The sequence below is a fragment of the Cololabis saira genome, chromosome 6 (assembly GCF_033807715.1).
Source record: "Cololabis saira isolate AMF1-May2022 chromosome 6, fColSai1.1, whole genome shotgun sequence".
Lineage (NCBI taxonomy): Eukaryota > Metazoa > Chordata > Actinopteri > Beloniformes > Belonidae > Cololabis > Cololabis saira.
Genome location: NC_084592.1, coordinates 13,553,678 through 13,579,824, shown reverse-complemented (window position 1 = coordinate 13,579,824; position 26,147 = coordinate 13,553,678). Strand labels below are relative to the sequence as shown.

Below are 26,147 nucleotides of genomic sequence, written 5' to 3'. Positions count from 1 at the left end.
TTATTTTATTCAAGAAGCATTTTTATTCTATATATGCAGGAAGTTTATTTTTATTTCATTTGTTTTATACATTTTGATATTGTGCAGACCTCTGTTAATAAAGGTACCTGTGTGACATTTGGCACAAGGCATTGTATTAAAACTGACTGTTTTTTTTAAGGGTTTGCCTCAGAAGAAAATGAAGCTAACAGAGATGCTATGCTATAATGCTTTGGGGGAAACCCCAATTATGGCACAGAAAAAATATCGATATATATCGAGTATCGCCATTCAGCTAGAAAATATCGAGATATGACTTTTGGTCCATATCGCCCAGCCCTAGTGGGACCTGATGAGAGAAACGATCTTAATTCACAGAGAGCCCTCTCCAAGCCAGATTATATTTTTTTTATTTTTCCCTGACTGTATAAAACAATGGACGAGGCATTAGGTCACATGACCCATTGGCTTCTAAAGAGCAGTTTTGAAGCCCATTTTTCTTCATAGGCGCAGCTAAATAGCAGAAGAAGTTGATGCCCAAACCCAGGTTAATACAAATGGGAAGTTGCTTCACTAAGCGATGTACCATGACATTGGCTGAGGCAGCTGTCAATCATATTAAAAATGCATTTACAGTAATGTTTAACATAAGTTCTTCCAGCCTGGTACAAAACTAATTTACTACTACTGTAATTTAGCAGACACTTTTATTCAAAGCGGCTTACATCTGAGACACATACACAATGGATCAATTAGGGTTAATATTATTATTATTATTATTATTATTATTATTGTTAATAATAATAATACATTTGATTTGTATAGCGCTTTTCAAGGCACTCAAAGACGCTTTACATTAGTCAAAATCATAAAAGCAATACACATAGGACAATTACATGACACAGGACAGTACATGATGACACAACATGACACAGGACATTAATCACACATTAAAAGCTGTTCTGTAAAGCTGAGTTTTGAGATGGGATTTGAATGCTGGGAGGTCTGTACAGTCACGGATGTGTTTGGGGAGGGAGTTCCAGTTAAGGGCCTTGCTCAGGGGCCCAAGGTGGTTCATCTCGGTTGCCTTGAATCTGGGTCCTCCAGACCCCAGCCCACCTCTGTGGCCACTAGACTCACAACCCCCATCCCACCAACCTCCACCAATCTACCTCCCTTGAGTTTTCATGGGTGTGAAATGAAACGACCGAGACCAAAAGGGTTTTGCTGAACCGGCCTCTAGCGGCCAGTGGAGGAACTGCACAGGATTTTAGCTCCGCGTGAGCCTCAAGCCCAAAGTAAGGTGGTTGTTTTTTTCTCGCACCGTGCTTAGCCATGTAACCAGTGCAAAAAGGCCCAGGAAGGTCCGACCTTTCCCGGCAACAAAAAAAATCTATTTTCTAATTATTTGATCTATCACGGAATATAATGCCTTATTGGCTGATAGGTCGGTGACTCCAGACAGCTGCTCAGAGCTGAAGCCTCAGAGCAGCAGCGTAGTCTACCGTAGACTCATTTGTAAGATGGGCTGTTGGAGTTACTGTGCAGTGAGGTTAATTTCTCAGCATGAAAAATGCCATGTGTGGCGTGAGAGTGTGTGAACTTGTTGAAATGCGTGAGTCTCACGCTCAATGCATGAACTTTAGAGCCCTGTTATTTGGTCTGCGGTTATGTCAGCTGCCTCTTCGTTTGAACCATCAGCCATTTTCTTGGGTTTTCCTTCTTGTTCAGACTGGATGGGTGGAGTCATGTGATTACACACACACACACTTTTTAAATCCAAACACCAAATTAACCGACTTGGGAAAATTGACATCAATCATCGCAGTGAAGGTCATTAACATAAAGGTTTTCGCCCAGGCCCATCACAAACCAGCAGCTTGACAGATCTAATCAAAAGTAGAGCCCAGCAGATACTGGGGCAGATGGGTTTTTAGGGAGTAAAATATCTGCCTACCTTTTTTAAAGTAAAGCAAATAATACACCTGGCTTTAACTCCTGTTTTAAAGCCAACTGGTAAGTTTGCTATTTGACATGTAATACATGAACATGAATTAAAGTCTAGTTGTAACAAAAACTAAGCAGCACAACAGCAGCTGAATGCAAGAATTAAGTCAATTAAAGTTGCTTCTGCGCAGCTTTTCAAAATGCATCCTTTCTTCTGAAAATATGCAATGGCACAGTGATATTTCTAGTCTGCATCTGGCCCTCTTTTTCCCTTTTTAAATTATTCACATGTAGGGAATAATAGTGCAATTGTCACAGGAAGTAATAATATTAAGTTTGAATATGAATGTTGGATGTTTTCAGTTTGAGAGCATAAATTGCTTTCACAGACTTAAACTTGCCCAGTAAAAGTCACCTTAGTGGTGTCAGTTGCTCAGAGGAAATGAGGCGAGTAGAGATGAAAGGAAACATCCAGCACAAGCCCGGGAATATGAGTACTGAAATGGAGGAAATCATAAAGTGACAAAGCAGAGAAAGGAAAGATGAGCATTGCTGAATATAGAAATAAATCTCACAGGAATTAAACATTATACACATCACATTCATCGTTAAATTCTGTCCGTTGAAGCCTTTTATTGTGATTAAATCTTTTGTTTTTCTTTGTTTGGTGTTTTCTTGGTGCGTTTCACTTTCATAGTCATCAGCAGCGTTCTTGTGGTGGATTCAAGAAAGTTTTTTACAAGTGAGCTCCGGGTTTTTCTGCCATTGCTGTGAACTGGGTGTGAGGTCCTTGGCACATAGTTATAATTAATGTGTTTCAGTGTTATCAGGGGAAGCCAAATATCAGGCTGTTCTTGCATTGTAGTGCAGTTTAAAACCTCCATCTGACCAAAACACTGCTGCAGGTTGATGCATAGGCTGTAATACAGCAGGAAAGTTCAGTGCTCTCTTGTTTGTACTTTGTTGCATGAAGTCTTTGTGATGCCGGAGAGGTGCGTGACGAGAGGGCTGCAGGCTGGACACCTGAAATGCATTGCAGCGGTACTTCGTTACCTGCAATAACATCAGAAATGAGGTGTTACTTTTCATTTATTTATTTTCATTTTCCCCAAATGTTGATGGTTATGTGCAAACATCTGCAGGCTCACAGTGCCCAGAGGTGTGACACGCGTCAACAACATGCTCTTTTAGAGGTTTTGGATTAAAAGTGTTCGGAAAACCAACAGACCGACAAACGCAAAGTGTGAAATCTGTCAGACACTTTCATTTTTTTCAATATTTTTCAACTGATGCTTGCTTTTAAATGTTTCATGTGACGCTAACGTTATTATTCGGTTGTAATGGCAAATACCGGTGTGATTCAAAAACAAAAACACAACGCTTGAGAGGAAAAAGGAGAAAGATGATTAAATGCAAAGGTTCAGTTGGTCCAGATGTGCTTTTTCTGGTTGTCACTTAGCAACACAAGTCAGGAACTGAAGGACACATTTGGACTATGTCAGTTTTTTTACATATTAAATATATGGTGATTCTAATCTTAGATGCCGCTGTGGCGATGAAACCGTGGTGATTTTATGACATCATTTGTGCTGCTAGGTTGAAAAAGAATCCACTCTTTAAAATTCTTTTCTTCTTTGATAAACATCTGGAGCTAAATCATTGGCCAAAGAAAGATCATCAACTCAAATGAAGAACATCTCTCAGTCATGAGCTCAATGGGAATTAGGTTGGAAATAACGTGAGAGTCATTCTTTGAGTACTTTCTAGTTGTTGACACTTGTGTATAATGTGTTAGAGCCCAGATACTATCATTGTCATCGGTTTGTCATTTCTGATTCTTAATTATTTCACCGTTTGATGCTGTATCTGTTTTGTCTTCATTTGTGACTTTAGGCTAGAGAGGCGTGTCGATTATTGGATTATTGGTGGAGTGTTGGTATTGATATGTGGACTGGAAACTGGTAATGCCTATCAAGTTCCAGTGGATTATGGGAATTCTACTGAGATCGCCCCCCCCCCCCCCCCCAATAGAAAAGAAAAAAATAGAAATAACAGTATAGTTGACAACAAAGGCTTAAAGTGGAAGCGAAACACTGAAATAAATGCATATAAGTACTCTCTTTTTGTGACCTATAGGCAACAGCATGCAGCCATAGCTGTTTTGGTTGTTTTTTTCGGCTTTAGTGGCCCTTTATTCAAGTTAGTGGGGATGACATGCAGCAAAGGTGAGCAGGCCGGGATTTGAACCAGCATGAGGACTGTAGCGTCAGTATATGAGCCGCTTGCTTAACCCACTGTGCCACTGAGCGGCCCGCCATAGTTGTTTTAATCGGAGGTGACGTCACAAGAATGGTGCTGTATCTGCATGCAGTGGTTCTGAACTGCTATTCGCTATCAATATACTGGTTTGTATGCAGTCAAAGATGGTATTTATTAAAACTGTAAAGGTCTACTTGTGCAGGAGGACAGTCCAGTAAGCGTGGATGGATATGTGATAGCTGTTTACAGGGATATGTATTCAGTTCAATTCAAAAATGAGTTAATGGAAGCCTCGTCTGCTGCTGAGCTGAGATGCAGGTCTGTTTTGTGTTGAAAATTGCGTTTCAAATGGACTTTTGTGAAAGTAGTAGTTAATGTTATTGGTTTTGTACTGTAATGTAATTGTAATGCTGTTGATTAGTTGATCAGTCATTCTTTCCCACAAATGCTCTTCTTCTGCATCGTCTCATTCTTTTTTGTCTTCTTTTTCATTGTCTTCTTTACGAAGCTACGTGTAAGCCACACTACCCTCGAACTTCCTGTAGTGCATCACAGTAGCAAATGAACAGCCCACTTTGATTGTTAAAACCTTGTTGGGGGTTTGTAACATGAACACAGTTTCATATAACATATTTATTCCAAAGATCCCACTTGGAGGAACTCAATCTGTTATTTCACTCATGTTGACTAATCGTTGCACCCCTACGACCATAGCAAGTTCACGCAGATGTGGACCCAGACAGCCTGACAAGACCACCTGAGAAGAGATAGTCTGATCTGAGTCATATGGTCAATTCTGGAAAAGAGAGAAATCATTCTGAATCAAAACAGGAACAAAAGCCTAAAATCGTATGATTCAAAGATTATATTAAATATCTTTATGTGATGGGCATATCAAAGTTTTGTATGATTGATGCACCCATCCTTCTGTCCTGTTTTGCTGTGCTCCCTCAGCAAGTCCTGTCATCAAAATGTTCCTCTCCAGCTGAAGTGATGCTTCATTTTAAATTTCTCTCAGTGAGAGTGATTAAGAACCAGAAATGTAGAGTCACCAGGGTAATGACTGGTCTGTGTAGGCTGAGCATGTCAGGGAACAAGCAGTTCAAAGCCGTAGTCCACAACGCTTCTTCCTTTTTAATAATCTTTGTATCTGTGGAAGACGCGACCTTGATAGGTGGTAACAATGTTCTCTCATGGTCTGAGGGGACAAATTCAGGTATGCTTGAATTTTTCTGTATGAAAAGACTCAAAATGAAGGGAGAAACACAAACATGTGATTTGGACCATAACAAAAAAGAGAGTTTTAATTTTTTTTTTACTATTTTGTTAATTGCTCACTCTTCTCAATGCTCTCTACACAAAAAAAAAAAAAACTGGAGTGATGAATTTGTTTTGTTGGAGAGATTTATTAATTCTCACAACAGGCCTCATCTGACCTTCAGCCGCACATCAGCTGTAAACGCGACTCCCTGCTCGGCCGTCGCCTGCCTGTGGTCCACTTATTGGCTTATATCAGTCATGTCAGCTCCAGCCTGCACACAAGAGGAAGTGACTTCTAATTTGACTTTCTGTTTTCCTCAACTCCAAACTCACTTACTCGGGTGTCAGCTAAAACCATTAGAGCTGCTCCTGTGCCACATGGGAGAGGCCGGCGAGAGCGAGGAAACATGGCTTCCCCTTTGAGGATGTTCATTAACTGCCCTATTTATTTTCAACTGTCAGAACAGCCTGCTAATTCACAGCAGTCCCCTTTGTGTAATTTGGTCTGTCGTAATCATTCTGCTGCCAGAGCCCTCACTCAGATGCTCTGCACATTAACCCATTTCTTAAAACAGTCCCATATGTCAACTTATTCCTATTTTGAAAATTCATCTCGCTAAGTTGAATTACAGAACCAGTCTGTAGAAATGCAGCCACAGCGGTGCCTTGGGAGTCTTCTCCTGTTTTAGTTATGTGCCTGATCCAGAGCTTTTTCCTGAGCATCTGACATTTTTAATTAAAACATACCAAGTATCTGATACTGTGCCTTTGAGCTGCGCTCAAGTCAACAGACGCTGCCCGTGCAGGAGGAAATGACTGCACTCTTCAGAGATGCTGGTGGTGCAGCTTTTCCCTGAGTGTTACCGTAATTATATATTGATAAATTTACGATGTGTGTGCCGGTTATTTTTTTGCTGCGTCGTGACTTTTATGTGTATGTTCACGTATTATTAGCCCTCCTGTCAGTCATTTGTTTCCTGCTAGTGAAATAAAATTTAAACGTGTCCTTTTTCAACACTTGAAGAGAAGGAAATGGTTTAATGAAACTATTAGAAACAGACCCATAATGTGTTTATACAAGTTTAGAAGTTACTGATAAATTAAACTAGTATTGGTTTTTCCAGATAAACACTAGTACCTTATTTGGACATGTAGCAGGTCTTGGTCAGTGAGATTGATTTGGATTCTATTATTCCTTTTCTGTGAGAACTAAAAAATTTAGTTGAATTGAAAATCAATTGCGAATCTTTTTTTTTTTTTTGAAATAGCAGTATTATTTGTGATATTTGTGTATTAGGAAGAGATGCACAGATTGCAATTTTCTCGGTTGATTCTGATTTTCTTCATTTTTATTTAACTTTTTTAATGTCTGACTGATTTCAGTTTTCTTTCAGGGATTTGCAGTCAGCTCCCTACATATAGCAACATTACCAGACAGCGAAAGATAGCAGATGCTGCTGACTTTATTTTTAAACTCTTATTTTCACACCTAATAGTCCAGTAAACTCTGTACGATTGGGGTTGTAACATTCAGCCAGTTCAGTTTGTTTATAGGTGTTTGCCGATCACCTGGTCAGAAATGACTGATCAAATTTGGCTGTTCCCAATCACCAGCATAGGTCGTATTCTAGCAGATCAATTCAAGCACTCACTCACTCACTCATCTTCTCCCGCTTTTCCGTTACCGGGTCGCGGGGGCAGCAGCCTCAGCAGGGATGCCCAGACTTCCCTCACCCCAGACACCTCCTCCAGCTCTTCCGGGGGGAGTCCGAGGCGTTCCCAGGCCAGCCGAGAGACATAGTCTCTCCAGCGTGTCCTGGGTCTTCCCCGGGGTCTCCTCCCGGTGGGACATGCCTGGAACACCTCCCTAGGGAGGCGTCCAGGAGGCATCCGGTACAGATGCCCAAGCCACCTCAGCTGACTCCTCTCAATGTGGAGGAGTAGCGGCTCGACTCCGAGCTCCTCCCGGGTGACCGAACTCCTCACCCTATCTCTAAGGGAGCGTCCAGCCACCCTGCGGAGGAAACTCATCTCGGCCGCTTGTATCCGCGATCTTGTCCTTTCGGTCACTACCCAAAGTTCATGACCATAGGTGAGGGTAGGGGCGTAGATTGACCGGTAAATCGAGAGCTTCGCCTTTCGACTCAGCTCCCTCTTCACCACGACGGTCCAGTACATCGACCGCATTACTGCGGACGCTGCACCGATCCGCCTGTCAATCTCACGCTCCATTGTTCCCTCACTCGTGAACAAGATCCCGAGATACTTAAACTCCTCCACCTGAGGCAGGACTTCTCCACCCACCCGGAGAAGGCATGCCACCCTTTTCCGGTCGAGAACCATGGCCTCGGTCTTGGAGGTGCTGATTCTCATCCCTGCCGCGTCGCACTCGGCCGCAAACCGCCCCAGCACATGCTGGAGGTCCCGGTCTGATGAAGCCAACAGGACAACATCATCTGCAAAAAGCAGAGATGAAATCCTGAGGTTCCCAAACCGGATCCCCTCCGGCCCCTGGCTGCGCCTAGAAATCCTGTCCATAAAGATTATGAACAGGACCGGTGACAAAGGGCAGCCCTGCCGGAGTCCAACATGCACCGGGAACAAGTCTGACTTACTGCCGGCAATGCGAACCAGACTCCTGCTTCGATCATACAGAGACCGGACAGCCCTTAGTAGAGGGCCCCGGACTCCATACTCACTCAGCACCCCCCACAGAATGGCACGAGGGACACGGTCAAATGCCTTCTCCAGATCCACAAAACACATGTAGACTGGTTGGGCAAATTCCCATGAACCCTCGAGCACCCTGCGGAGGGTATAGAGCTGGTCCAGTGTTCCACGACCGGGACGAAAACCGCATTGTTCCTCCTGAATCCGAGGTTCGACTATCGGCCGTAATCTCCTCTCCAGTACCCTGGCGTAGACTTTCCCCGGGAGGCTGAGAAGTGTGATCCCCCTGTAGTTGGAACACACTCTCCGGTCCCCCTTTTTAAACAGAGGGACCACCACCCCGGTTTGCCACCCCAGCGGTACTGTCCCCTTCCTCCATGCAATGTCGCAGAGGCGTGTCAGCCAAGACAGCCCTACGACATCCAGAGACTTGAGGTACTCAGGGCGAATCTCATCCACCCCCGGTGCCCGGCCACCGAGGAGCTTACGAACCACCTCGGTGACCTCGGCTTGGGTGATGGATGAGCACGCCTCCGAGCCCCAAACCTCTGCTTCCTCAGTGGAAGGCATGTCAGTCGGGTTAAGGAGATCCTCAAAGTATTCCTTCCACCGTCCGACAATGTCCCCAGTCGAGGTCAACAGCTCCCCACCAGCACCATAAATGGTGCCGGCAGAGTACTGCTTCCCCCTTCTGAGGCGCCGAACGGTCCTCCAGAATTTCCTCGAGGCCGACCGAAAGTCCTCCTCCATGGCCTCCCCGAACTCCTCCCAGACCCGAGTTTTTGCCTCCAAGACTGCCCAAGCCGCGGCCCGCTTGGCCTGCCGGTACCTATCTACTGCGTCAGGAGTCCCACCGGCCAACATAGCCCGGTAGGACTCCTTCTTCAGTCTGACGGCATCCTGTACTTCCGGTGTCCACCACCGGGTTCTAGGATTGCCGCCACGACAGGCACCGGAGACCTTGCGTCCGCAGCTTCGAGCCGCAGCGTTGACAATGGAGGCAGAGAACATGGTCCACTCGGACTCGATGTCCCCCGCCTCCCCCGGGATCCGAGAGAAGCTCTCCCGGAGGTGGGAGTTGAAGATGTCCCTGACAGAGGGCTCAGCCAGACGTTCCCAACAGACCCTCACAATCCGCTTGGGTCTGCCCGGTCTGTCCAACCTCCTCCTCCGCCAGCGCATCCAACTCACCACCAGGTGGTGATCAGTTGACAGCTCAGCCCCTCTCTTCACCCGAGTGTCCAAGACATGCGGCCGAAGGTCAGATGAAACGACAACAAAGTCGATCATTGACCTCCGGCCTAGGGTGTCCTGGTGCCACGTGCACTGATGGACACCCTTATGCCTGAACATGGTGTTCGTGATGGACAAACTGTGACTCGCACAGAAGTCCAACAACAAAACACCACTCGGGTTCAGATCGGGGAGGCCGTTCCTCCCAATCACGCCTCTCCAGGTATCACTGTCATTGCCCACGTGAGCGTTGAAGTCCCCCAGTAGAACAATGGAGTCCCCAGTTGGAGCACTATCAAGTACTCCTCCCAGAGACTCCAAGAAGGCCGGGTACTCCCCACTGCTGTTCGGCCCGTAGGCACAAACAACAGTGAGAGACCTATCCCCGACCCGAAGGCGCAGGGAAGCGACCCTCTCGTTCACCGGGGTGAACTCCAACACATGGCGGCTGAGCTGGGGGGCTATAACCAAGCCCACACCAGCCCGCCGCCTCTCACCCTGGGCAACTCCAGAGTAGTGGAGGGTCCAGCCCCCTTCAAGGAGCTGGGTTCCAGAGCCCAAGCTATGTGTGGAGGTGAGCCCGACTATCTCTAGCCGGTATCTCTCAACCTCACGCACAAGCTCCGGCTCCTTCCCCCCCAGCGAGGTGACATTCCATGTCCCCACTGTGAGGGTTGATGTCCAGGGATTGGGTCGTCGAGGCACCCCGCCACGACTGCTACCCAGCCCACAATGCACCGGCCTGCCATGGTCCTTCCTGCGGGTGGTGGGCCTACTGGAAGGCGGACCCGCGTCGCCGTTTCGGGCTGAGCCCGGCCGGGTCCCACGGGCAAAGACCCGGCCACCAGGCGCTCGCCTACGAGCCCCGACCCCAGGCCTGGCTCCAGGGCGGGGCCCCGGTGACGCCGATCCGGGCGACGTAACGGTCCTTTGATCTTTCTTCACCATGACAAGCTTTGGAACCGCTCTTAGTCTGGCCCGTCACCCAGGACCTGTTTGCCATGGGAGTCCCTACCAGGGGCGAAAGTGCCCCCGACAACATAGCTCCTAGGATCACTCGGGCACACAAACCCCTCCACCACAGTAAGGTGGCGGTTCAAGGAGGGGATCAATTCAAGCAAATTCATTTAATCGGGAACAAATTATTGACCCTTTTGGGATTTTTAAAACATGAAGTCACCTATGAAAACTGTTTTGCATGAAAATAAAAGCAGAAAAGATCATATTTCTTATTGTCTACTTGTTTATTTTGAACATTGATATTTTAGAATAAAAGCCCAAATTATAGCACTAATTATACAGTTGATATAAAAAGTATACACATCTTCCAAAAAAACAAAAATCCAGAGGAAAAAAATAAATATTTAATAATTGGGGATTTTAAGTAAAAAGAACATACAACACTATTACTGCATACGTCTGCACACCCTTTCATAATAGGGGCTCTGTCTCAGGAGGGAACCAGTCACATTTAAAATGAGGCCTGTAGGGAAATAACATACAGCTGCCACCAATTAAAGTGATTCTGATATAATCAATTAAAATGTAGCTGTTGCTGTAGTATTTGCTTGAATGTTTGAGGTTGCAATCCCCCAGAGAGCCACGGGCCACAAAGAGTTACTGAAGAAACTGTGAGAGCTACAGTAATTGTTGAAAGGTACCAGTCAGGAGAGGGATATAAGGAATATTCAAGGTGCTGACTGTACCATGGATCGGTGACAAAACTACCATCACTTAGTGAAGAAACTCTGGCACCACAGACACACTGCAAAGGCCGAGACAGAACTCCAAAGTTGATGAAATGATGGAGGAAAAAACACTTATCAGGGATGCTAACGAGAGGCCAACAGAAACACTAAAGGAGCTACAGGAATTCCCGGCAGGTTCTCATCAGTCCCGCGTGAGACTCCCATCCCCCGTGTTTGACGGGAGTCTGGCCTGTGGGGAACGGCGGGGAGACATCATGCTTTGGGGCTGCCTCTCTTCAGCTATGCTAAGGGCTCTTCTCAAGATGATGAAAATCAACACCTCCAAATACCAAGATATGAAAACCTGAAAATGAAGAGTAATTTCAATTTTCCACATGGAAGTTGATCTGTTTATTTTGCAGAGTGGGATGAACCCCAAAATGTAGCTGTGCAAAGGGTGGAAACACTGTTGTCTGTGTCCAGTTGCATTTTTAACGAACTTCGAATATCAACACTTAAGCTACTTAAAGTGCAGGATTAAAGGGGAAATAAAGTGCTATGTGAGGTTATTATTGGCAACAAATAGATGTGCTTGCTTTCAGACTTCGGAGGTTGAACACAATAAGCCGTACTATTCATTTATTTAAAAAAAAAAAAGGAAGGTATGAGAAAAGTTGCACTATTCTCCAAGCAAGATTATGAAGATACTGACTTACCCTGCTACTGCAGGTGATGTTGAGTTTCTCTATACCAGTATAGCATATTTAGCAAATTTGGTGTCTCATAATGTAAGGGAATGTATTGTTCCTCCTCTATGAAAACAGTTTTCACAGTTTTCAAACAACAGCTGCACCATAGCGTTCATGTTAAGCAGCTGTTACTTGTCTTAGCTCTATTATTTTGACCTAAAAAGAGGTGACTTACTGTTATGAGGTTCCACTGTATGCTGTCCAAAAGTAGGATGATGTCTAAAATTCAAACAAAATACAATAATGTAACCTCCCAGTTTGCAGCAAAGCTATATTAGTACCATTTTTGCATGAAAGCCGTGCACGTGGGCTCTTGATTAACCAAGACAGACCTCCCAAGTGTGTTCAAGCTCAAGATTTGGCCAAGAGAATTGAAAGAAATTGGCTACTGATCACACTAAAGATTAGATAGTCCATAAATACTTAAGAAGCAAGGAAGTACCGGTAGTTAAAATGTGAAAATCTTGGTCTCACTAAAAAAAAGGTCCTCTAATAAGTATAAAACCTTTCATGGTGCATTGTGATATATAAGCCAGCAAACTCATGGATCATTTACTCCCAATGTGTTCCCAGGATTGCATCACGTAAAGCCAATGGGGCACAGTCCCCCAATGTTCAGTCCTAATGCTCATTTTAAGAGCTTTTGTTGTCTGAGTCTTGATATGGATTTTTGCGAACTCACAGTAAAAAATCTAATTAAATCTCATTTTTGACTTGGAACTGGCAGCTGAGAAAACATTCTTACAATGTCCTTTAGGAGTTGTTTTCGAGCCTTTGATTATAGCACACAATCGCAGATCGAGTTGTGTAGATCTGTACGCTTCCACTTTCTTACTTAGAAGTTTTAGTTTTTAACTGTTAATCCATCATAGATAAGAAGTTTGTGACATTTGCAGAACTAGCCTATAGATCAGGCTGTTATCGCTTTTCATGAAGGTTTTTTTTTTTGTAATGACATCAACAGGTGACATGATACAAGAACTGATGCACTATTAACTGTTGGTATGAGCCCCTTCCCACAAGCTTTGAGTCAATAAACGTTTAGTTTCCAATGGTCCAGATAACGGTTTCCTGCAGTAAGTAGGAGTCGGCCGTCTTTGGTTATCTCCCTCATGCTCTACTGAAGTGTGCTTCCTTCAGAAGCTGCAGCCTGTTAGGGCTGCAGGCCGAGGCTGCCTCGCTGCCAGGTTATTTTTGGAGTACCGTCGGGCCCTGCCTGCGGGGAGTGCTGTTTTTGAAGGGCCTCCAGTCCCATTAATCAGCCCAGGGACCCCACGGCGCGAGCGGGCCCTGAGCCTCGTCCGCCACACTGCAGCGTTCTGTTCCCGTACCCCTGCTCTCCGCACAGTGTGAAGCTCAGAGGAACCTCATCAATCTCACCTGTCCCACACGTCAACCGCAGATTTAATCAAACGCTCCTTCTGGGCCCCCCCCTCCCCTCCCTCCTACTGCCCCACTAACACACTCACTCGGTGGAAAAAAAGTAGAAAAAAAATCCAGACTCCTAACTGGAATGCAGTCACACTTTTATTCCTGTTTTTAAAGCATTGCCTCCTTCACGTTTATCCTTATTCGTTTTTGTGCTTCATCTACTGTTTCTAATTTTATACCCAGTATTTACAAGCATTTATATATGAATGTTTTCGTTCTGGTCGTATGCACTTTGTTTCAAGCTGTGGCGTTTTCCAACGCTGGGTAAACCCATAGATACCTCCAGGGACAGACAGGCGTAATACAGTAAGCCCCATTTCCTTTTTGTTGCCTCTCTGAAGTGCGGCTCTGTTGGTCGTCCGCTTTAACAGGCCCCAAAGTGAGTAGAAGAGACGGAGATGAAGAAAAGATACACAGGAATGCGGCGAGGTGTGTCCACGTGTGTTTCAGCATAATGCTGGTGTTAATGGGATGCCTGGAGTGGCCAGGACATAGCAGGAATACAGAGACCCGTGTGTGAGACACGGGCCTCCCTACGGCCCGTCCATGAGCTGCACATGCTCAGACCAGGGCCGTCTGACGGACCTCGGCACGGCGAGCAGCCGCACAACCCAGGCGGATGGTTGACTGCATGTTTAGATTGTCTCTACCACTGTCGTGGCCTCCCCTCAGATCCTTGTCAGAAGAGAAATCAGGGGATCACTTGAGGGCCATGAAACCCCGATTTGATCCTGAAAATAGATGTGAGAAATGTTTGGAAAAGCTCAAGTGCAACCAAAACCAATATTATTAACAACAGCGGCCAATGTGAGAGAGCCTTTAATGAGATTGTGGATCTCAGGTGTGTTTTTAACACTATTACTGGACATGTTACTCACACAGTGCCTGAGATCAAGAGAGAAAGATGAGATTTAATTTATCACTAAGTGGAAAAACAAGCAAGCGTAATGGTGAAATGTTTCTTGCATGTTTTTATTTTTTTATCTCAACACATTTACTCTTCTAGCCATAATGTCCACATTATCTACGATCCGTCAGCTATTTTCTAAGTGTTCAAAAGAATATAGATAGATACTTCATTGATCCCAAAGGAAATTTAGGGAAAAGAATGGAACACTTACAAAATGAATAAAATCTGGTCAAAAAAAACTTTATGCAAAGATATAAAGACTGAAGCCTCCCTGTGTTTGCACTTTTCTGCATCTGGTCCCAGTATTTATCATTGTTTCGCATTCTGCTTTAAGGGGAAAATTTCTTTGTAGAGAAGAGAAAAATAATTCCCTGGCATCCTGTAGCTTTGTGGGCAATTGGGCAATTTATTTCTTTTTAGTCTTTCATTCATTGAAGTGAATCGACTCCAGCTTTACTGTTGTGTTTGATTTCACTAATGTAGCTGGAGCAAAAGATCCGGTCATATTGCTGTTTTTGATCCGCCGTCTGATCGTTTTCTTTCCTCCGCTGCTGATCCTCCCTGTGTGCGCCGTCAAACGCTTATGAACAGATACCTTCAGAAAATCTCCAATGTTGATGTAGGCAAGGACCACGATGTGTGCGGACATACGTCTGTGTTTGCACATGACCTCTTTCCCAGTGGGTATTACCACACACACTGACGAAGGAACACGTATTCCCGGAAAGGTACTGCGAGTGTGAAAACATGGCCTTTTAGTGTATGTAACCTGCTAGCTGTTGGCGTTAATGTCACACGCATATGGTGCATAATGCGTTTAGCATATGTGAGACATGGATAAAGAAGGCTTTCGTCACCTTTGTGATGGTGCGGTGGGACCACACTGTATATCTGTACAACGGGAGGAGGGAACGACCTGTGTTGTGTCTGCTACGTGTCATGCCAAGACGTCCTTTGGAGAAAAAGCAGATGACCAAAGGAGGCAGATGTTTATGTATTAATCTGTGAAGGAAATTGAGCACTTCATTGGAGTTGATCTTAAAGTTCTTGTGAGCTGAGGATTGAGTACCTTTTTATTTATGAAAAAGCATCTTTGTTTCAGCCACAACTCTGGGATGGTTGACGGCCTCATTCCTGTAAAACGGCCAGTCCGTCACAGTTCGACCACTCTGTTCAGACTCTCCGATCACGGCTCTCATCACACACTTTACAATACTTTCTTTCCAGCATCACCAGCAGGCTTCCTTTGGTGAATTTGAGTGTCTCAGTTAACAGATTGCTGTGACACCTTTTGACTGGTCTTCATCTGGTCTGTATTTTCCAGTTTGATAGAAGTACAGGTACATTTTTTTTTGTTTTATAATTGGTGGCTGCTTATATATGGACATGGAAATGGTGAAGTAGTTTAAATACGTCTTGTGACCTATGAAAGTTTTATCTAAACATAGTTAAAATCAACTATTGGATTTGAGACTTCGGCTTTGAGGCTTCACATATATCTTTGGCCTTCTTGGCCATATATTAGGCTGAGTACTGTGGAAAAGGGTGCTCTTACTATAATCCCAAAGCAGCCATGCCTGAATCTACATGAAGATGTATCGTGAACTTTTTATTTTTATAGAAGCAAAGGACATTTATGGGTCCCCCCTCCCACATAGGCAGTGGAGGTTAAGCGACTTTTACAAAGCTGTGATTTACCGGTACTTTTGTTTTTGCTCTTTCTCCGTTATTCAGATTTTTTTTCTGTCTTAAGCATCTTAGTTGCCCCTGTCGCGATGTCAGGTGGAGCTCTGTGAGCTAGTTTTGTCATCGTCGATGTGTGATGTAGTACTGTGAGCCATGTGCAGTTGTCCAAATGGGACGGGCTACATCTGGTCTGGTTTCTGCGGATGCAGGCAAAGATGATCGCTGGTTTTTTGACCGAGGTTATAAATGTTTATTTTGTATACAAAATTTAATATATGTATTATGCAGTCAATAATGAACTAAAGCTTGACTTTCAAACATTATATCACAATTTAAAGTGAAGTTACAAGATAAAGCATGTCGGCAATATCACAGATATTTTATCCCAAATTTGTTCAGCCCGAGAATGATCCCTTATCGAAGTTTAGCATGAACCAAAACACATCACAAGTGTTGTCAAGCCCACAGAGAACAATTATATACTTTAAAACAAACTTTTTTTAATTCAAAAATATTGTTTATCGTGAGAAAAATCATTGTATAAATAAAAGCTCCAGGATGAAAGGTCAAACCCGCTACAAGTATGTCAAAAGTAACTGAATTAACTTACGCAGCATTAATACAGCCCAAAAGTATGCAAGACAATAACATTTTATTACTTTTGGCCCTGGAGTGCAGTATTACAACCCTTAATTGCTCTACAACATTTGCTGTCTCCTCTGTCATCACAAAGGAGTTGATTTACTTCTTGTCTAAACTGTTTTCTTTTCCAGCAGCTATAGAAGGATATGTTTAAAGACACTTCCGCCTGACTAAAAGTAAAACGGAGGCGTCCTGGCTGATAGCGTAATGCACGATGGCCCATGATTGCTTAGCGGTTAGTTAGCTGCAGCATTGACTCTTATTTGACACTCAATTGGTTCAAATGACACCATTACCATGTCTGCATGGCTAATAGCCTCCCCTGGGGCACAAAGCAGAGGGGGAACAAGGGTTAGGCGTGTCAGCTCGAGGTGAGAACACACATGAGCCAGGGTCGGGGGCCCGTCCACACCCAAATCAATCCTGACACCTCTTAAGAGGCTCTCGGCATCAATGGCACTCCAGTGCAATTACCCCGTCGGTAATGACATAAGCACCCAGTTCCTTCCTGCCTCTCTCCTGCTGGGCAGAGAGCTGCTCCCCAAGGCCGGTGTGCGGAGGCCGTGTGGAGCGAACCGGCCTCAGAGCAGTTTGGACTTCGTCCCTCGGGGCTGAGAGATGAAGAGGGCCAGGGCCTCGCTGGTCAGAGAGCAGCGGTTATCTGATCTCAGACGCTGAGCTGAGCCGGTCCCTCAGCCAGATTAAAAGTGATGTTGCTCAGCAAGCTGTCAAGATAACTGATTTCTCAGCAGCGACCCAAAAGGATATCCGCTGAAACCTTCAGGTCTTAATGAGTAGGTAGGATAACCTTCAAAAGTGCAGCTGGGGAGCACATGATCGTCAGTCAGATCTGAGGCGATAACACAAAGATCCCACGGGATTTGTGGAGGGAAGTTTTAAAAATGGCTGTTAACAACCTATCAATGCAAACTTGCATAAAGAGAGTTTTCAACAACTTTTTTCCAAAGTGTTTTCAAGATTATTCAAGTGAATCAGACAATTCATCTCAAATTTTGTTTAATGCATGTTTACATATATATTTCATTTGTTAATAATAGGGGTGGGGATCGATTCAAATGTAGAGATTCGATTCCGATTCTTAAGATTCAGAATCGATTATCAAGATTTGATTCGATCCGATCCGATTCCGATATTGATTTGGGTTAGTGTTATTAAAACAGTTTTTTGAGCTGTTGCATGAATTATGACTGTAGTTATGCAAAATATTACTACTAGTATTATATTGAGATTAAACAGCAAGTATTGCAGCTAATGGTGCTGTAAGGACCAATCAGCTCCCAGAATGCTGATAGAACTGCTTTCAGAAACATCATGTGGGTCAGAATTACCAAACAGATCCAGGGAGGAAACAGAGTCGTATGAAATCGGTTTTATTTTTTCCCACATTCCGTTTTAATTTGTTCCATTTTCGGTCTATTTTGGTTTTTAATTTTTGAGCATTTGGTTTTTAGCATTTTTTTTCAAATGTAACCCCAAGACAGTATATAAAGTAATGAAATATAGACAATTTATGCAATTATAACTGAACACTTTAATGTTTTCATACCTTTAAACATATTTAAAGGCAAAAACATGGCACAAGTTATTCTCGTGTCCAACAAAACATTCCTTTTTTGGGGATAAACAAAAAAATAACCAAAAGTTGTAATGTAATGATGAAAAAAAAAAACATAAATAAATAAAATTTAAAAAAAATTAAAAAAAAACAAAAAATTAAAAAAAAAATCGATCTTTAGACATATGAATCGATTTTTAGGAATTAATATGAGAATCGATTTAGAATTGGGAAATCGATTTTTTCAACACAGGCCTAGTTAATAATCATGCAGAACATTAAATGTTATGGTCTGATTAATACTAGTTTCAACATTTTCTCTCTTTTTGTCCAGAAGCCTCCAGGAAGTAGTCGTGTGTTTTCAGGGATCCAGCCAACTGGAGTTCCTCACTTGGGCAACTACTTGGGTGCTCTGGAGAACTGGGTGTCCCTGCAGGACCAGTACCCGTCGGTGCTGTACAGCATCGTGGACCTGCACTCCATCACCCAGCCCCAGGACCCGGCTCTGCTCCGGAGCCACATCAGGGACATGGCAGCCAGCCTGCTGGCCTGTGGGATTGACCCGGAGAAGGCCGTCCTCTTCCAGCAGTCCCAGGTGAGTTGGAGGACAGATTGATGGACGGCTGCGTACGAGTATCAGAGAAGGTTGGAATTCCCATTTTCTTGGCCGGTTCAGCTTAAAGCAGCAAATAAACTCATGAATCCTGTTCTTTATGTTGCTGTTTCAACATCAAGATACTAACCAATGTTGTTTTTTTAAATAGGTAAATGCATTTAATATTTTCTTAATCAGTTCATCAGATAGTCCAGTGATGAATAATTAATGAAATAAAAGAAAAAATTAAAAACTGCACGATTTTGTGTTTTCCTCAAATATCTTCAAGAGAGCAAAACGTTCAACTCATAAGTTAATCTAAGCAGTAGACTGTTTTAACTTTTCTACTTAATATTTTTCTTATTACAGTACAGATACTATAAAATGTAAGGTTGTTGCTGAAATCCACCATAAATATGGATGTAGATTATGAGATTTCTTAATTCGAAACCATTTTATTGATCCACAAAGGGAAATAGAATATTTTTTTGTCTGAATGTGAATGCAATGAAATTACAAACGACATAGTGCTTGATTGAGAAACACACATTTTTCAGAAAAATACTTACGTTGCATTTTGATTGTAAACTTTTATTATATAAATACAATTTTTTTTCTGCATTTTCACTGACCAACTCTATTGTCTTCAGAAAATCTGAAATCTGAATTAGAGGACTCGGGTCTGCTGGTCTTAGTGAGGACTCATTAGGTGATAACAGGCTTCACTACTGTCTTAATGTCTTAATGTGGCTGTTAAAATTCAGGTCAGAGTCCAGAACCAGTCCCATTTCTGGGTTGGTTTTTCTATTCTATTCTATTCTGGTCTTCTCTATTCTATTCTGGTCTTCTCTATTCTATTCTGGTCTTCTCTATTCTAAATCTATTCTTTAATTTGATTGACACATTTGATGAATAGATACACAGGCATAGACGTTAAACAACAGAGCCCCCAGTATTGAACCTTGGGGAACTCCACATGTTATTTTTGTTAGCTCCGATTTGTCGTTACCTACGGACACAAGATAATCCCAGTCTTTTAGATAGGACTCCAACCAGGTAAGTGCTGTGCCAGAAAGGCCCACCCAGTTCTTTAACCTGCCTATCAAGATGGTGGACCGTGTCAAATGCAGGACTGAGATCCAGTAAGACCAAGACTGAAATGTTGCCACTTACAGTATTGGAGTGAATGTCATTAAGGACCTTTACTAGAGCTGCCAACATGGCGGTTTTGCAAGAGTACAACACATGCGAGGCTGAAGAGGGAGCTGTTATACTGTATCTATGTTGTATATTAATCAAAGCATGACACTGAATTTCAGCAAGACCTCTAGAGAATGTGTCAGTTTGTAAAAACAATGAGCACAATCCTCCTAAAATAAGATAAGACAAGATAGGTTAGTCCTTTATTGATTCCCAGAGGGGAAATACGGGTGGTACAGTAGCTCAAAGTCGGACAACATGAACTCAGACTAAATAAACAATAGATAAATTATAAGTATGAAAAATAAAAAAAAGACAGTAAAAAAAGAAACTGATTCTGAACAAGTGTACTGTAAACTGAATAAATGCACTATAAACATAGTAAGTATAGTATAATAAATAATTAGTGTCTCGTACTAATATAGTATAATGACCTTTGCCTGGCAGTGCCATCCATTTAACAGTCTGACAACAGTTATTGCTTTTTATGCCAAGTTGGTGAAACAAACTACCAAATGCCACCAGAGCAGGAAAGTCTTGTTGTTCCAGACCTTAGAATCAGTCGACTGCATGACATGTGTTGCTTTCGTCCTTCATGGATATCTTAAGAGTCCCGTCTCCCCGGAACGCTTCTGCTTTAAACACCCTAAAAGCCCAAACTTACATCAACTTCTTAAGCCAGGGTTTCTTAATGCACTGAAAACTGAATGTTGTTTTGCTTTTCTAAGTTTTTTTGGGTAAAATTGCAAAAATGAGCAGATATATTCTAACACAAAGCATCAGGTTAATTTTGGAGTGGAAGATGGAGCTGGAGGACACGTGATTCTAATGAGGCCGCCGCTGAAACATTTGTTTTTAAGCTCCAAAGACCTGGCGTAGATGTATGTGGATATTACACGTTTTGTTGTCCGTCAAAATATTTAATTTCTTTCTGTTTTGATATTTTTATTAGGGGGTAAGGCACAGTTGAACAGGAATAAACAAAAAAAAGATATACAGTCTACCTCCTTTTTTTTTTTTTTTTTTTTGGAATTAAGAACAGAACAAAAAATCCACACAAAACAATGACAAATACACGAAAATTATTATATTCTTATATACAAGTAATATTTAAGTATTTAAGCTAAACAGTATGAATTAAAAAAATAGATGAATAAAAAGGGGAAAAAAAAAAACAAAAAAAAAGAAAAAAAAAAAAAAAAACAAACCCAAAAACAAAAGAAAAGTAAAAAGATAAATAAAAAGGAGGAAGAAAGAAAGGAATGAGAGAAGAGAGGGAGGGGGGGGGATCCGTCAATCAGGAGGCAGGGACTGGAGAGAGTGGAAGAATGTAAGAAAGGGAAGCCACTTATTATAAAATTTGTTGCAACTACCCTTCAGTGAATATTTAATCTTTTCCAGCTTCAGAAAAAACATGGTGTCGTTGAGCCACTGGGTACTAGAAGGAGCCTTAGTCGACTTCCAGTGGAGAAGAAGGTGGCGTCTTGCCAGTAAGGAAGTAAAAGCCAAAATGTCTTTTTGGTTTGAAGTAAACCGGCCATGGTCCTCTGGGAGCCCGAATATGGCAACATGGGGGGAGACTTTTATATTCACCGAGAGTATTTTTGACATGGTGTCAAAATAATTCGACCAAAAGCGAGAAAGTAGTGGGCAAGAGTAAAACATATGGGTTAAATTGCAGGACGAGGCATGACATTTGTCGCATTCGTCAGTGACACTGGGATAGATCTGTGAGAGTCGAGCTTTAGAAAAGTGGACTCTAAACAGTACTTTAAACTGTATAAGTGTAAGACGAGCGCAGGATGAACTTGTGTAAATTTTTTTAAGAGCAGCGTCCCACCAGTCATCCTCCAAATTTAGATCCAGTTCATCTTCCCAGGCAGCCCTAACTTTAATAACTGGAGAGAGATCGTAAGACAGAAGGTCATCGTAAACCTTAGAGATCAGTGATTTTTGAAGTGGATCATGGTTTAAAAGCACCTCCCACTGTAGAGTCGGCGGAGAGGATGGAAAAACTGGAAACAAAGCTTTAGCGCAGTGTCTAATCTGAAAGTATCGAAAGAGATGAGAAGGCGGGAGATTAAATTCACCTGAGAGATCTGCAAAGCTGCGAAAGATACCATCCTTGTAAAGATCTCCAAAACTTTTCAGGCCCTTATTATGCCATATGAGAAAGGTTGAATCTGTAAGCGGAGGTCGAAATAAATGATTGTTCAGTAATGGAGCTAAAGTAGATGCTGACTTAAATTTGAAGTGTTTCCTAAATTGATACCAAATTTTAAGTGTGGAGTGAACCACTTGATTATTTGTAAAGACAGAGAGGTTGGATGGAATAGATGAGGTAAGTAGAGCAGGTAAAGAGGATGAAATGCATGACTGTGCCTCCAATTTACACCATGGCATATTCACCGATTTGAACCAAAATGAAATTTTTTGAATATGTGCTGCCCAATAATACAGTTGGAAATTGGGAAGTGCCAGTCCGCCATTGAATTTACATCTCTGAAGTGTGGATTTGCGGATTCTAGGAGCCTTCCCACACCATAAGAAGTCAGAAATAGTTTGATCAATTATTTTAAAAAAGTGTTTTGGTAAGAAAAGTGGAAGACAATGGAACAGAAATAGAAATTTGGGCAAAATATTCATTTTAACTGCGTTAATTCTTCCAATTAATGAAAGAGGTAAGCTTTTCCATCTATGGAGGTCAGATTTAATTGTAGACATTAAAGGTGAGAGATTAGCAGAAAAAAGAGAGCTTAACGTTCTGGTTACGTTGATCCCAAGATACCTAAAGCCGGAAGGACTAATCTTAAAAGGGATATCTGACTGTACGAGCTGTGTTGCTGAGTCATTAATGGGATAGCATTCACTTTTAGATACGTTCACTTTATAGCCTGAGAAAGACCCGAATCTCTGGAAAGCAGATAAAATTGAAGGAATGGAGAGGACAGGATCCGAGACATATAACAGTAAGTCATCAGCGTAAAGTGACAGCTTATATTCTGTTCCCAATCGGGAGATCCCAGTAAAAGTGGGGGAGGACCTCAGAAAGATTGACAGGGGCTCTATAGCTAGTGCGAATAATAGGGGAGAGAGGGGACACCCCTGTCTGGTGCCACGGGCTAGAGTAAAAAAATTGGACTGAATGCCATTAGTGGAAACGCTTGCTTGTGGAGACGTGTAAAGGAGACGAATCAAAGAAATGAACCCATTCCCCAGCCCAAACTTCTTCAGTACAGTAAATAAATAGTCCCATTCAATCCTATCAAATGCCTTTTCAGCATCGACTGAGATTACGACTTCAGGTGTTGTGGTGATAGTTTTAGAGTGAATAATATTTAAAAGTGTCCGCACATTAAAGAATAACTGTCGCCCCTTAACAAATCCTGTCTGTTCATTTGAGACAATAGTTGGCACAATGTTCTCCAAGCGATAAGCCAAGGCTTTAGCAAGGATCTTAGCATCTACATTTATTAACGAAAGAGGTCTGTATGAGCCGCAGAGAGTTGGATCCTTATCTTTTTTTAAGAGGAGACTTATGGAGGCTTGCCTTAAAGTGGGAGGGAGAGTGCCATGTTCCAGTGATTCCTTATAAACAGCATGCAATAAAGGGGACAATTTATCCTGAAATTTCTTAAAAAATTCCACTGGAAATCCATCAGGGCCAGGAGCTTTGTTATTTTGCATACTTCTCACAGCGAGATTAATTTCTTCTACCGTTAATGGCGAGTCAAGATTTTTAGCAGCATCGGAGCCTATAACAGGAAAGTTGAGGCTATCTAAGAATGAATTCAATTCAGTGGAGCCAGATGGAGATTCAGACGTATATAAAGAGGAATAAAATGAGTGAAAGACAGAATTAATGGCGGTGGGATCCTGATGCAATGAGCCTGATGAATCTTTTATCTGAAGGATCATACGTGAGGCTGCCTGGCGACGTAGCTGATGAGCCATGAGCCGACTTGCCTTGTCTCCATGTTCATAATATACGGAGCGTGATCGTAAGAGAAGTCGCTCTGCGTCATTAGTGGTAAGGAGATCAAATTCAGTCTGTAAATCGACACGTTGCTTAAGAAAACTGGGAGAGGGGCAAGTAGCAAGTTGTTGGTCCAATTTTGTGATCTTAATAGAGAGTTCTTGTAATTTGGCTTTCCGGGACTTATTCAAGTGAGCAGAGAAGGAGATAATTTGTCCCCGCAAATATGCTTTTAATGATTCCCACAGCAGTGAAGATGAAATTGGTTCCATATCATTTTGATTTATAGAGATGTAATCATCAATTTTAGTTGTAATAAAATTGGTGAACTTATCATCTGAGAGAAGTAATGTATTGAACCTCCAAGATGTTGAGTAGCGTGGCTGTGAAGAGAACTGAATATCCAAAGAAAGAGGAGCGTGGTCGGAGATCACAATAGGATGATAATCAACAGACAGTACTTTGGGAATTAGTTTAGCATCAATAAAATAATAATCAATCCGAGAGAAAGATTGATGCATCTGAGAAAAGAAGGAATATTTTTTGGTACAAGGGTTATAAAATCTCCAAGGATCGGTGCAACCGTTCTTGGACACAAAATCTGAAAGAGACCTCGACATTGAAGAAGGAGTCAGATTTCGTGGGCTGGAGCGGTCTAGTTTGGGGTCAATTACGCAGTTCATATCCCCGCCAATTATAAGAAGACTGTCGTTCAATGAGGGGAGACATTCAAAAAGCTTATTCATAAAGTGTGGGTTGTCAAAATTGGGGGCATATATATTAACTAATAATATGGGAATATGAAATAGCGTACCCGCCACAATTAAGTATCTGCCGTTTTTGTCTGAAATCACCTTAGATGCTGAAAACTGCATTGACTTACCAATTAATATAGCAACCCCCCTGGCCTTAGAGTTGAAATCAGAGTGAAACACCTCAGAAACCCAGGGACATTTAAGTCTGACCTGGTCTTTGGTGCGCATGTGGGTTTCCTGAAGGAACACTAAGTCAGCTTTAAGACGTCTCAGGTGAGCAAATATTCTCGATCTCTTAATTGGACTCCCCATGCCTTTAATATTCCAGCTCAACAACCTCACAGAAGTACCAGTATTAGTGGCCATATGTTAAATTCCTAAAGATAGAGATGTACCGAATGCGGATCCCCAAGGAAGGAAAGGAAAGAAAGGGATGGAGGGAGGAAAGAAAGAAAGAAAGAAAGAAAGAGGAAAGAAGAAGAAAAAAAAAAAAAAAAAAAAAAAAAAAAGGGGGAGAAAAAAAAAAAAAAAAAAAAAAATAAATAAAAAAAAGGGGGAAAATTGAAAACAACAACAAACTTAACCTACTGAACCCCCCACCCCCCACCCCCCAATTGCACTTACAACGACCCCATCCCCAAACGATGGAGAACCCAGTGCAAACTCCAGAAGGAGTCAGATCTCTGAAAAGAACACTTACGGCTTTAAGCATAACTAACAAGATAATAACTAACAAGCTTCGTGTTGAGCTCCTGCAAGCCCAGCAACATTAACAGAGAGGTACAACCAATCACGACCAAGTTAAACTGAAAACCACATACCGTGTATATATGGGAGAGAAAAAAAAAAAAAAAACCGACACTGATGAACTGAAAAAAGTTCAACTAGACTTTGAGCGACGTGATGAAAGCGCTGGCCTCCTCTGCCGACCTGAACTCCCTTTCTGCGCCGTTGTGGGTGATGCGGAGGCGGGCGGGGTACAGCAGACCGTATCGGATCCCCGGGATCTCGCGGAGCCGGCGGCGGACGTCATTAAAGGCGGCTCGGGCACGGGCCGTCTTCTGGGTGTGGTCGGGAAAGACAGAGAAAGTCAACTCTCCACACGTAATCCGTTGCTGAGCCCTGGCTCGGCGCAATATATCCACACAGTCTGTATGATAGTGCAGACGGGCGATGATGGGACGAGGGCGCTCTCCGGGCTTCGGCTTCGGCTGGAGGGTGCGGTGCGCCCGGTCCAGGAGAGGCTCCTTCTCCAGGCTGAAAGCCTCCTTGAGCAGAGAGGGAATATCCGTAACAGCAGAAGAGGTGGAAAAATCTTCAGGAATTCCCACGATCCGTATGTTATTGCGCCGGGATCTCGCCTCCAGATCCTCGCATTTACCATCCAGCCTCATCAGTTCAGCTGACAGATGCTCCACTTTAGCCTGTAAGGTTGTGATGTCATCGGTGCAGGATGAAAGAGATGTTTCCATTTCAACCACGGTGTTCTTCAGAGCGCGCACATCAGACTGGATGTTTGTAATGCTTTTTGATAATTCCGACTTCACCGCTTGCAGCTCAGTCTTGATGCTCGACAGGTTTTCAGTTAAAG

The 26,147-nt window shown here is 42.9% G+C and overlaps 1 protein-coding gene across 2 annotated transcripts in view; it reads left to right on the top strand.

Annotated features, from left to right (window-relative positions):
- The window catches only part of wars2 (tryptophanyl tRNA synthetase 2, mitochondrial), a 40,570-nt gene that overhangs the window by 1,095 nt on the left and 13,328 nt on the right, over window positions 1–26,147 (top strand). Inside the window, exon 2 of one of the 2 annotated variants that reach the window (XM_061724406.1) lies at window positions 18,365–18,625. In XM_061724406.1, coding sequence (XP_061580390.1) covers window positions 18,365–18,625 — 261 coding nt within the window. The remainder of the gene's footprint in view (window positions 1–18,364; window positions 18,626–26,147) is intronic. The other variant, XM_061724407.1, reaches the window with a different exon arrangement.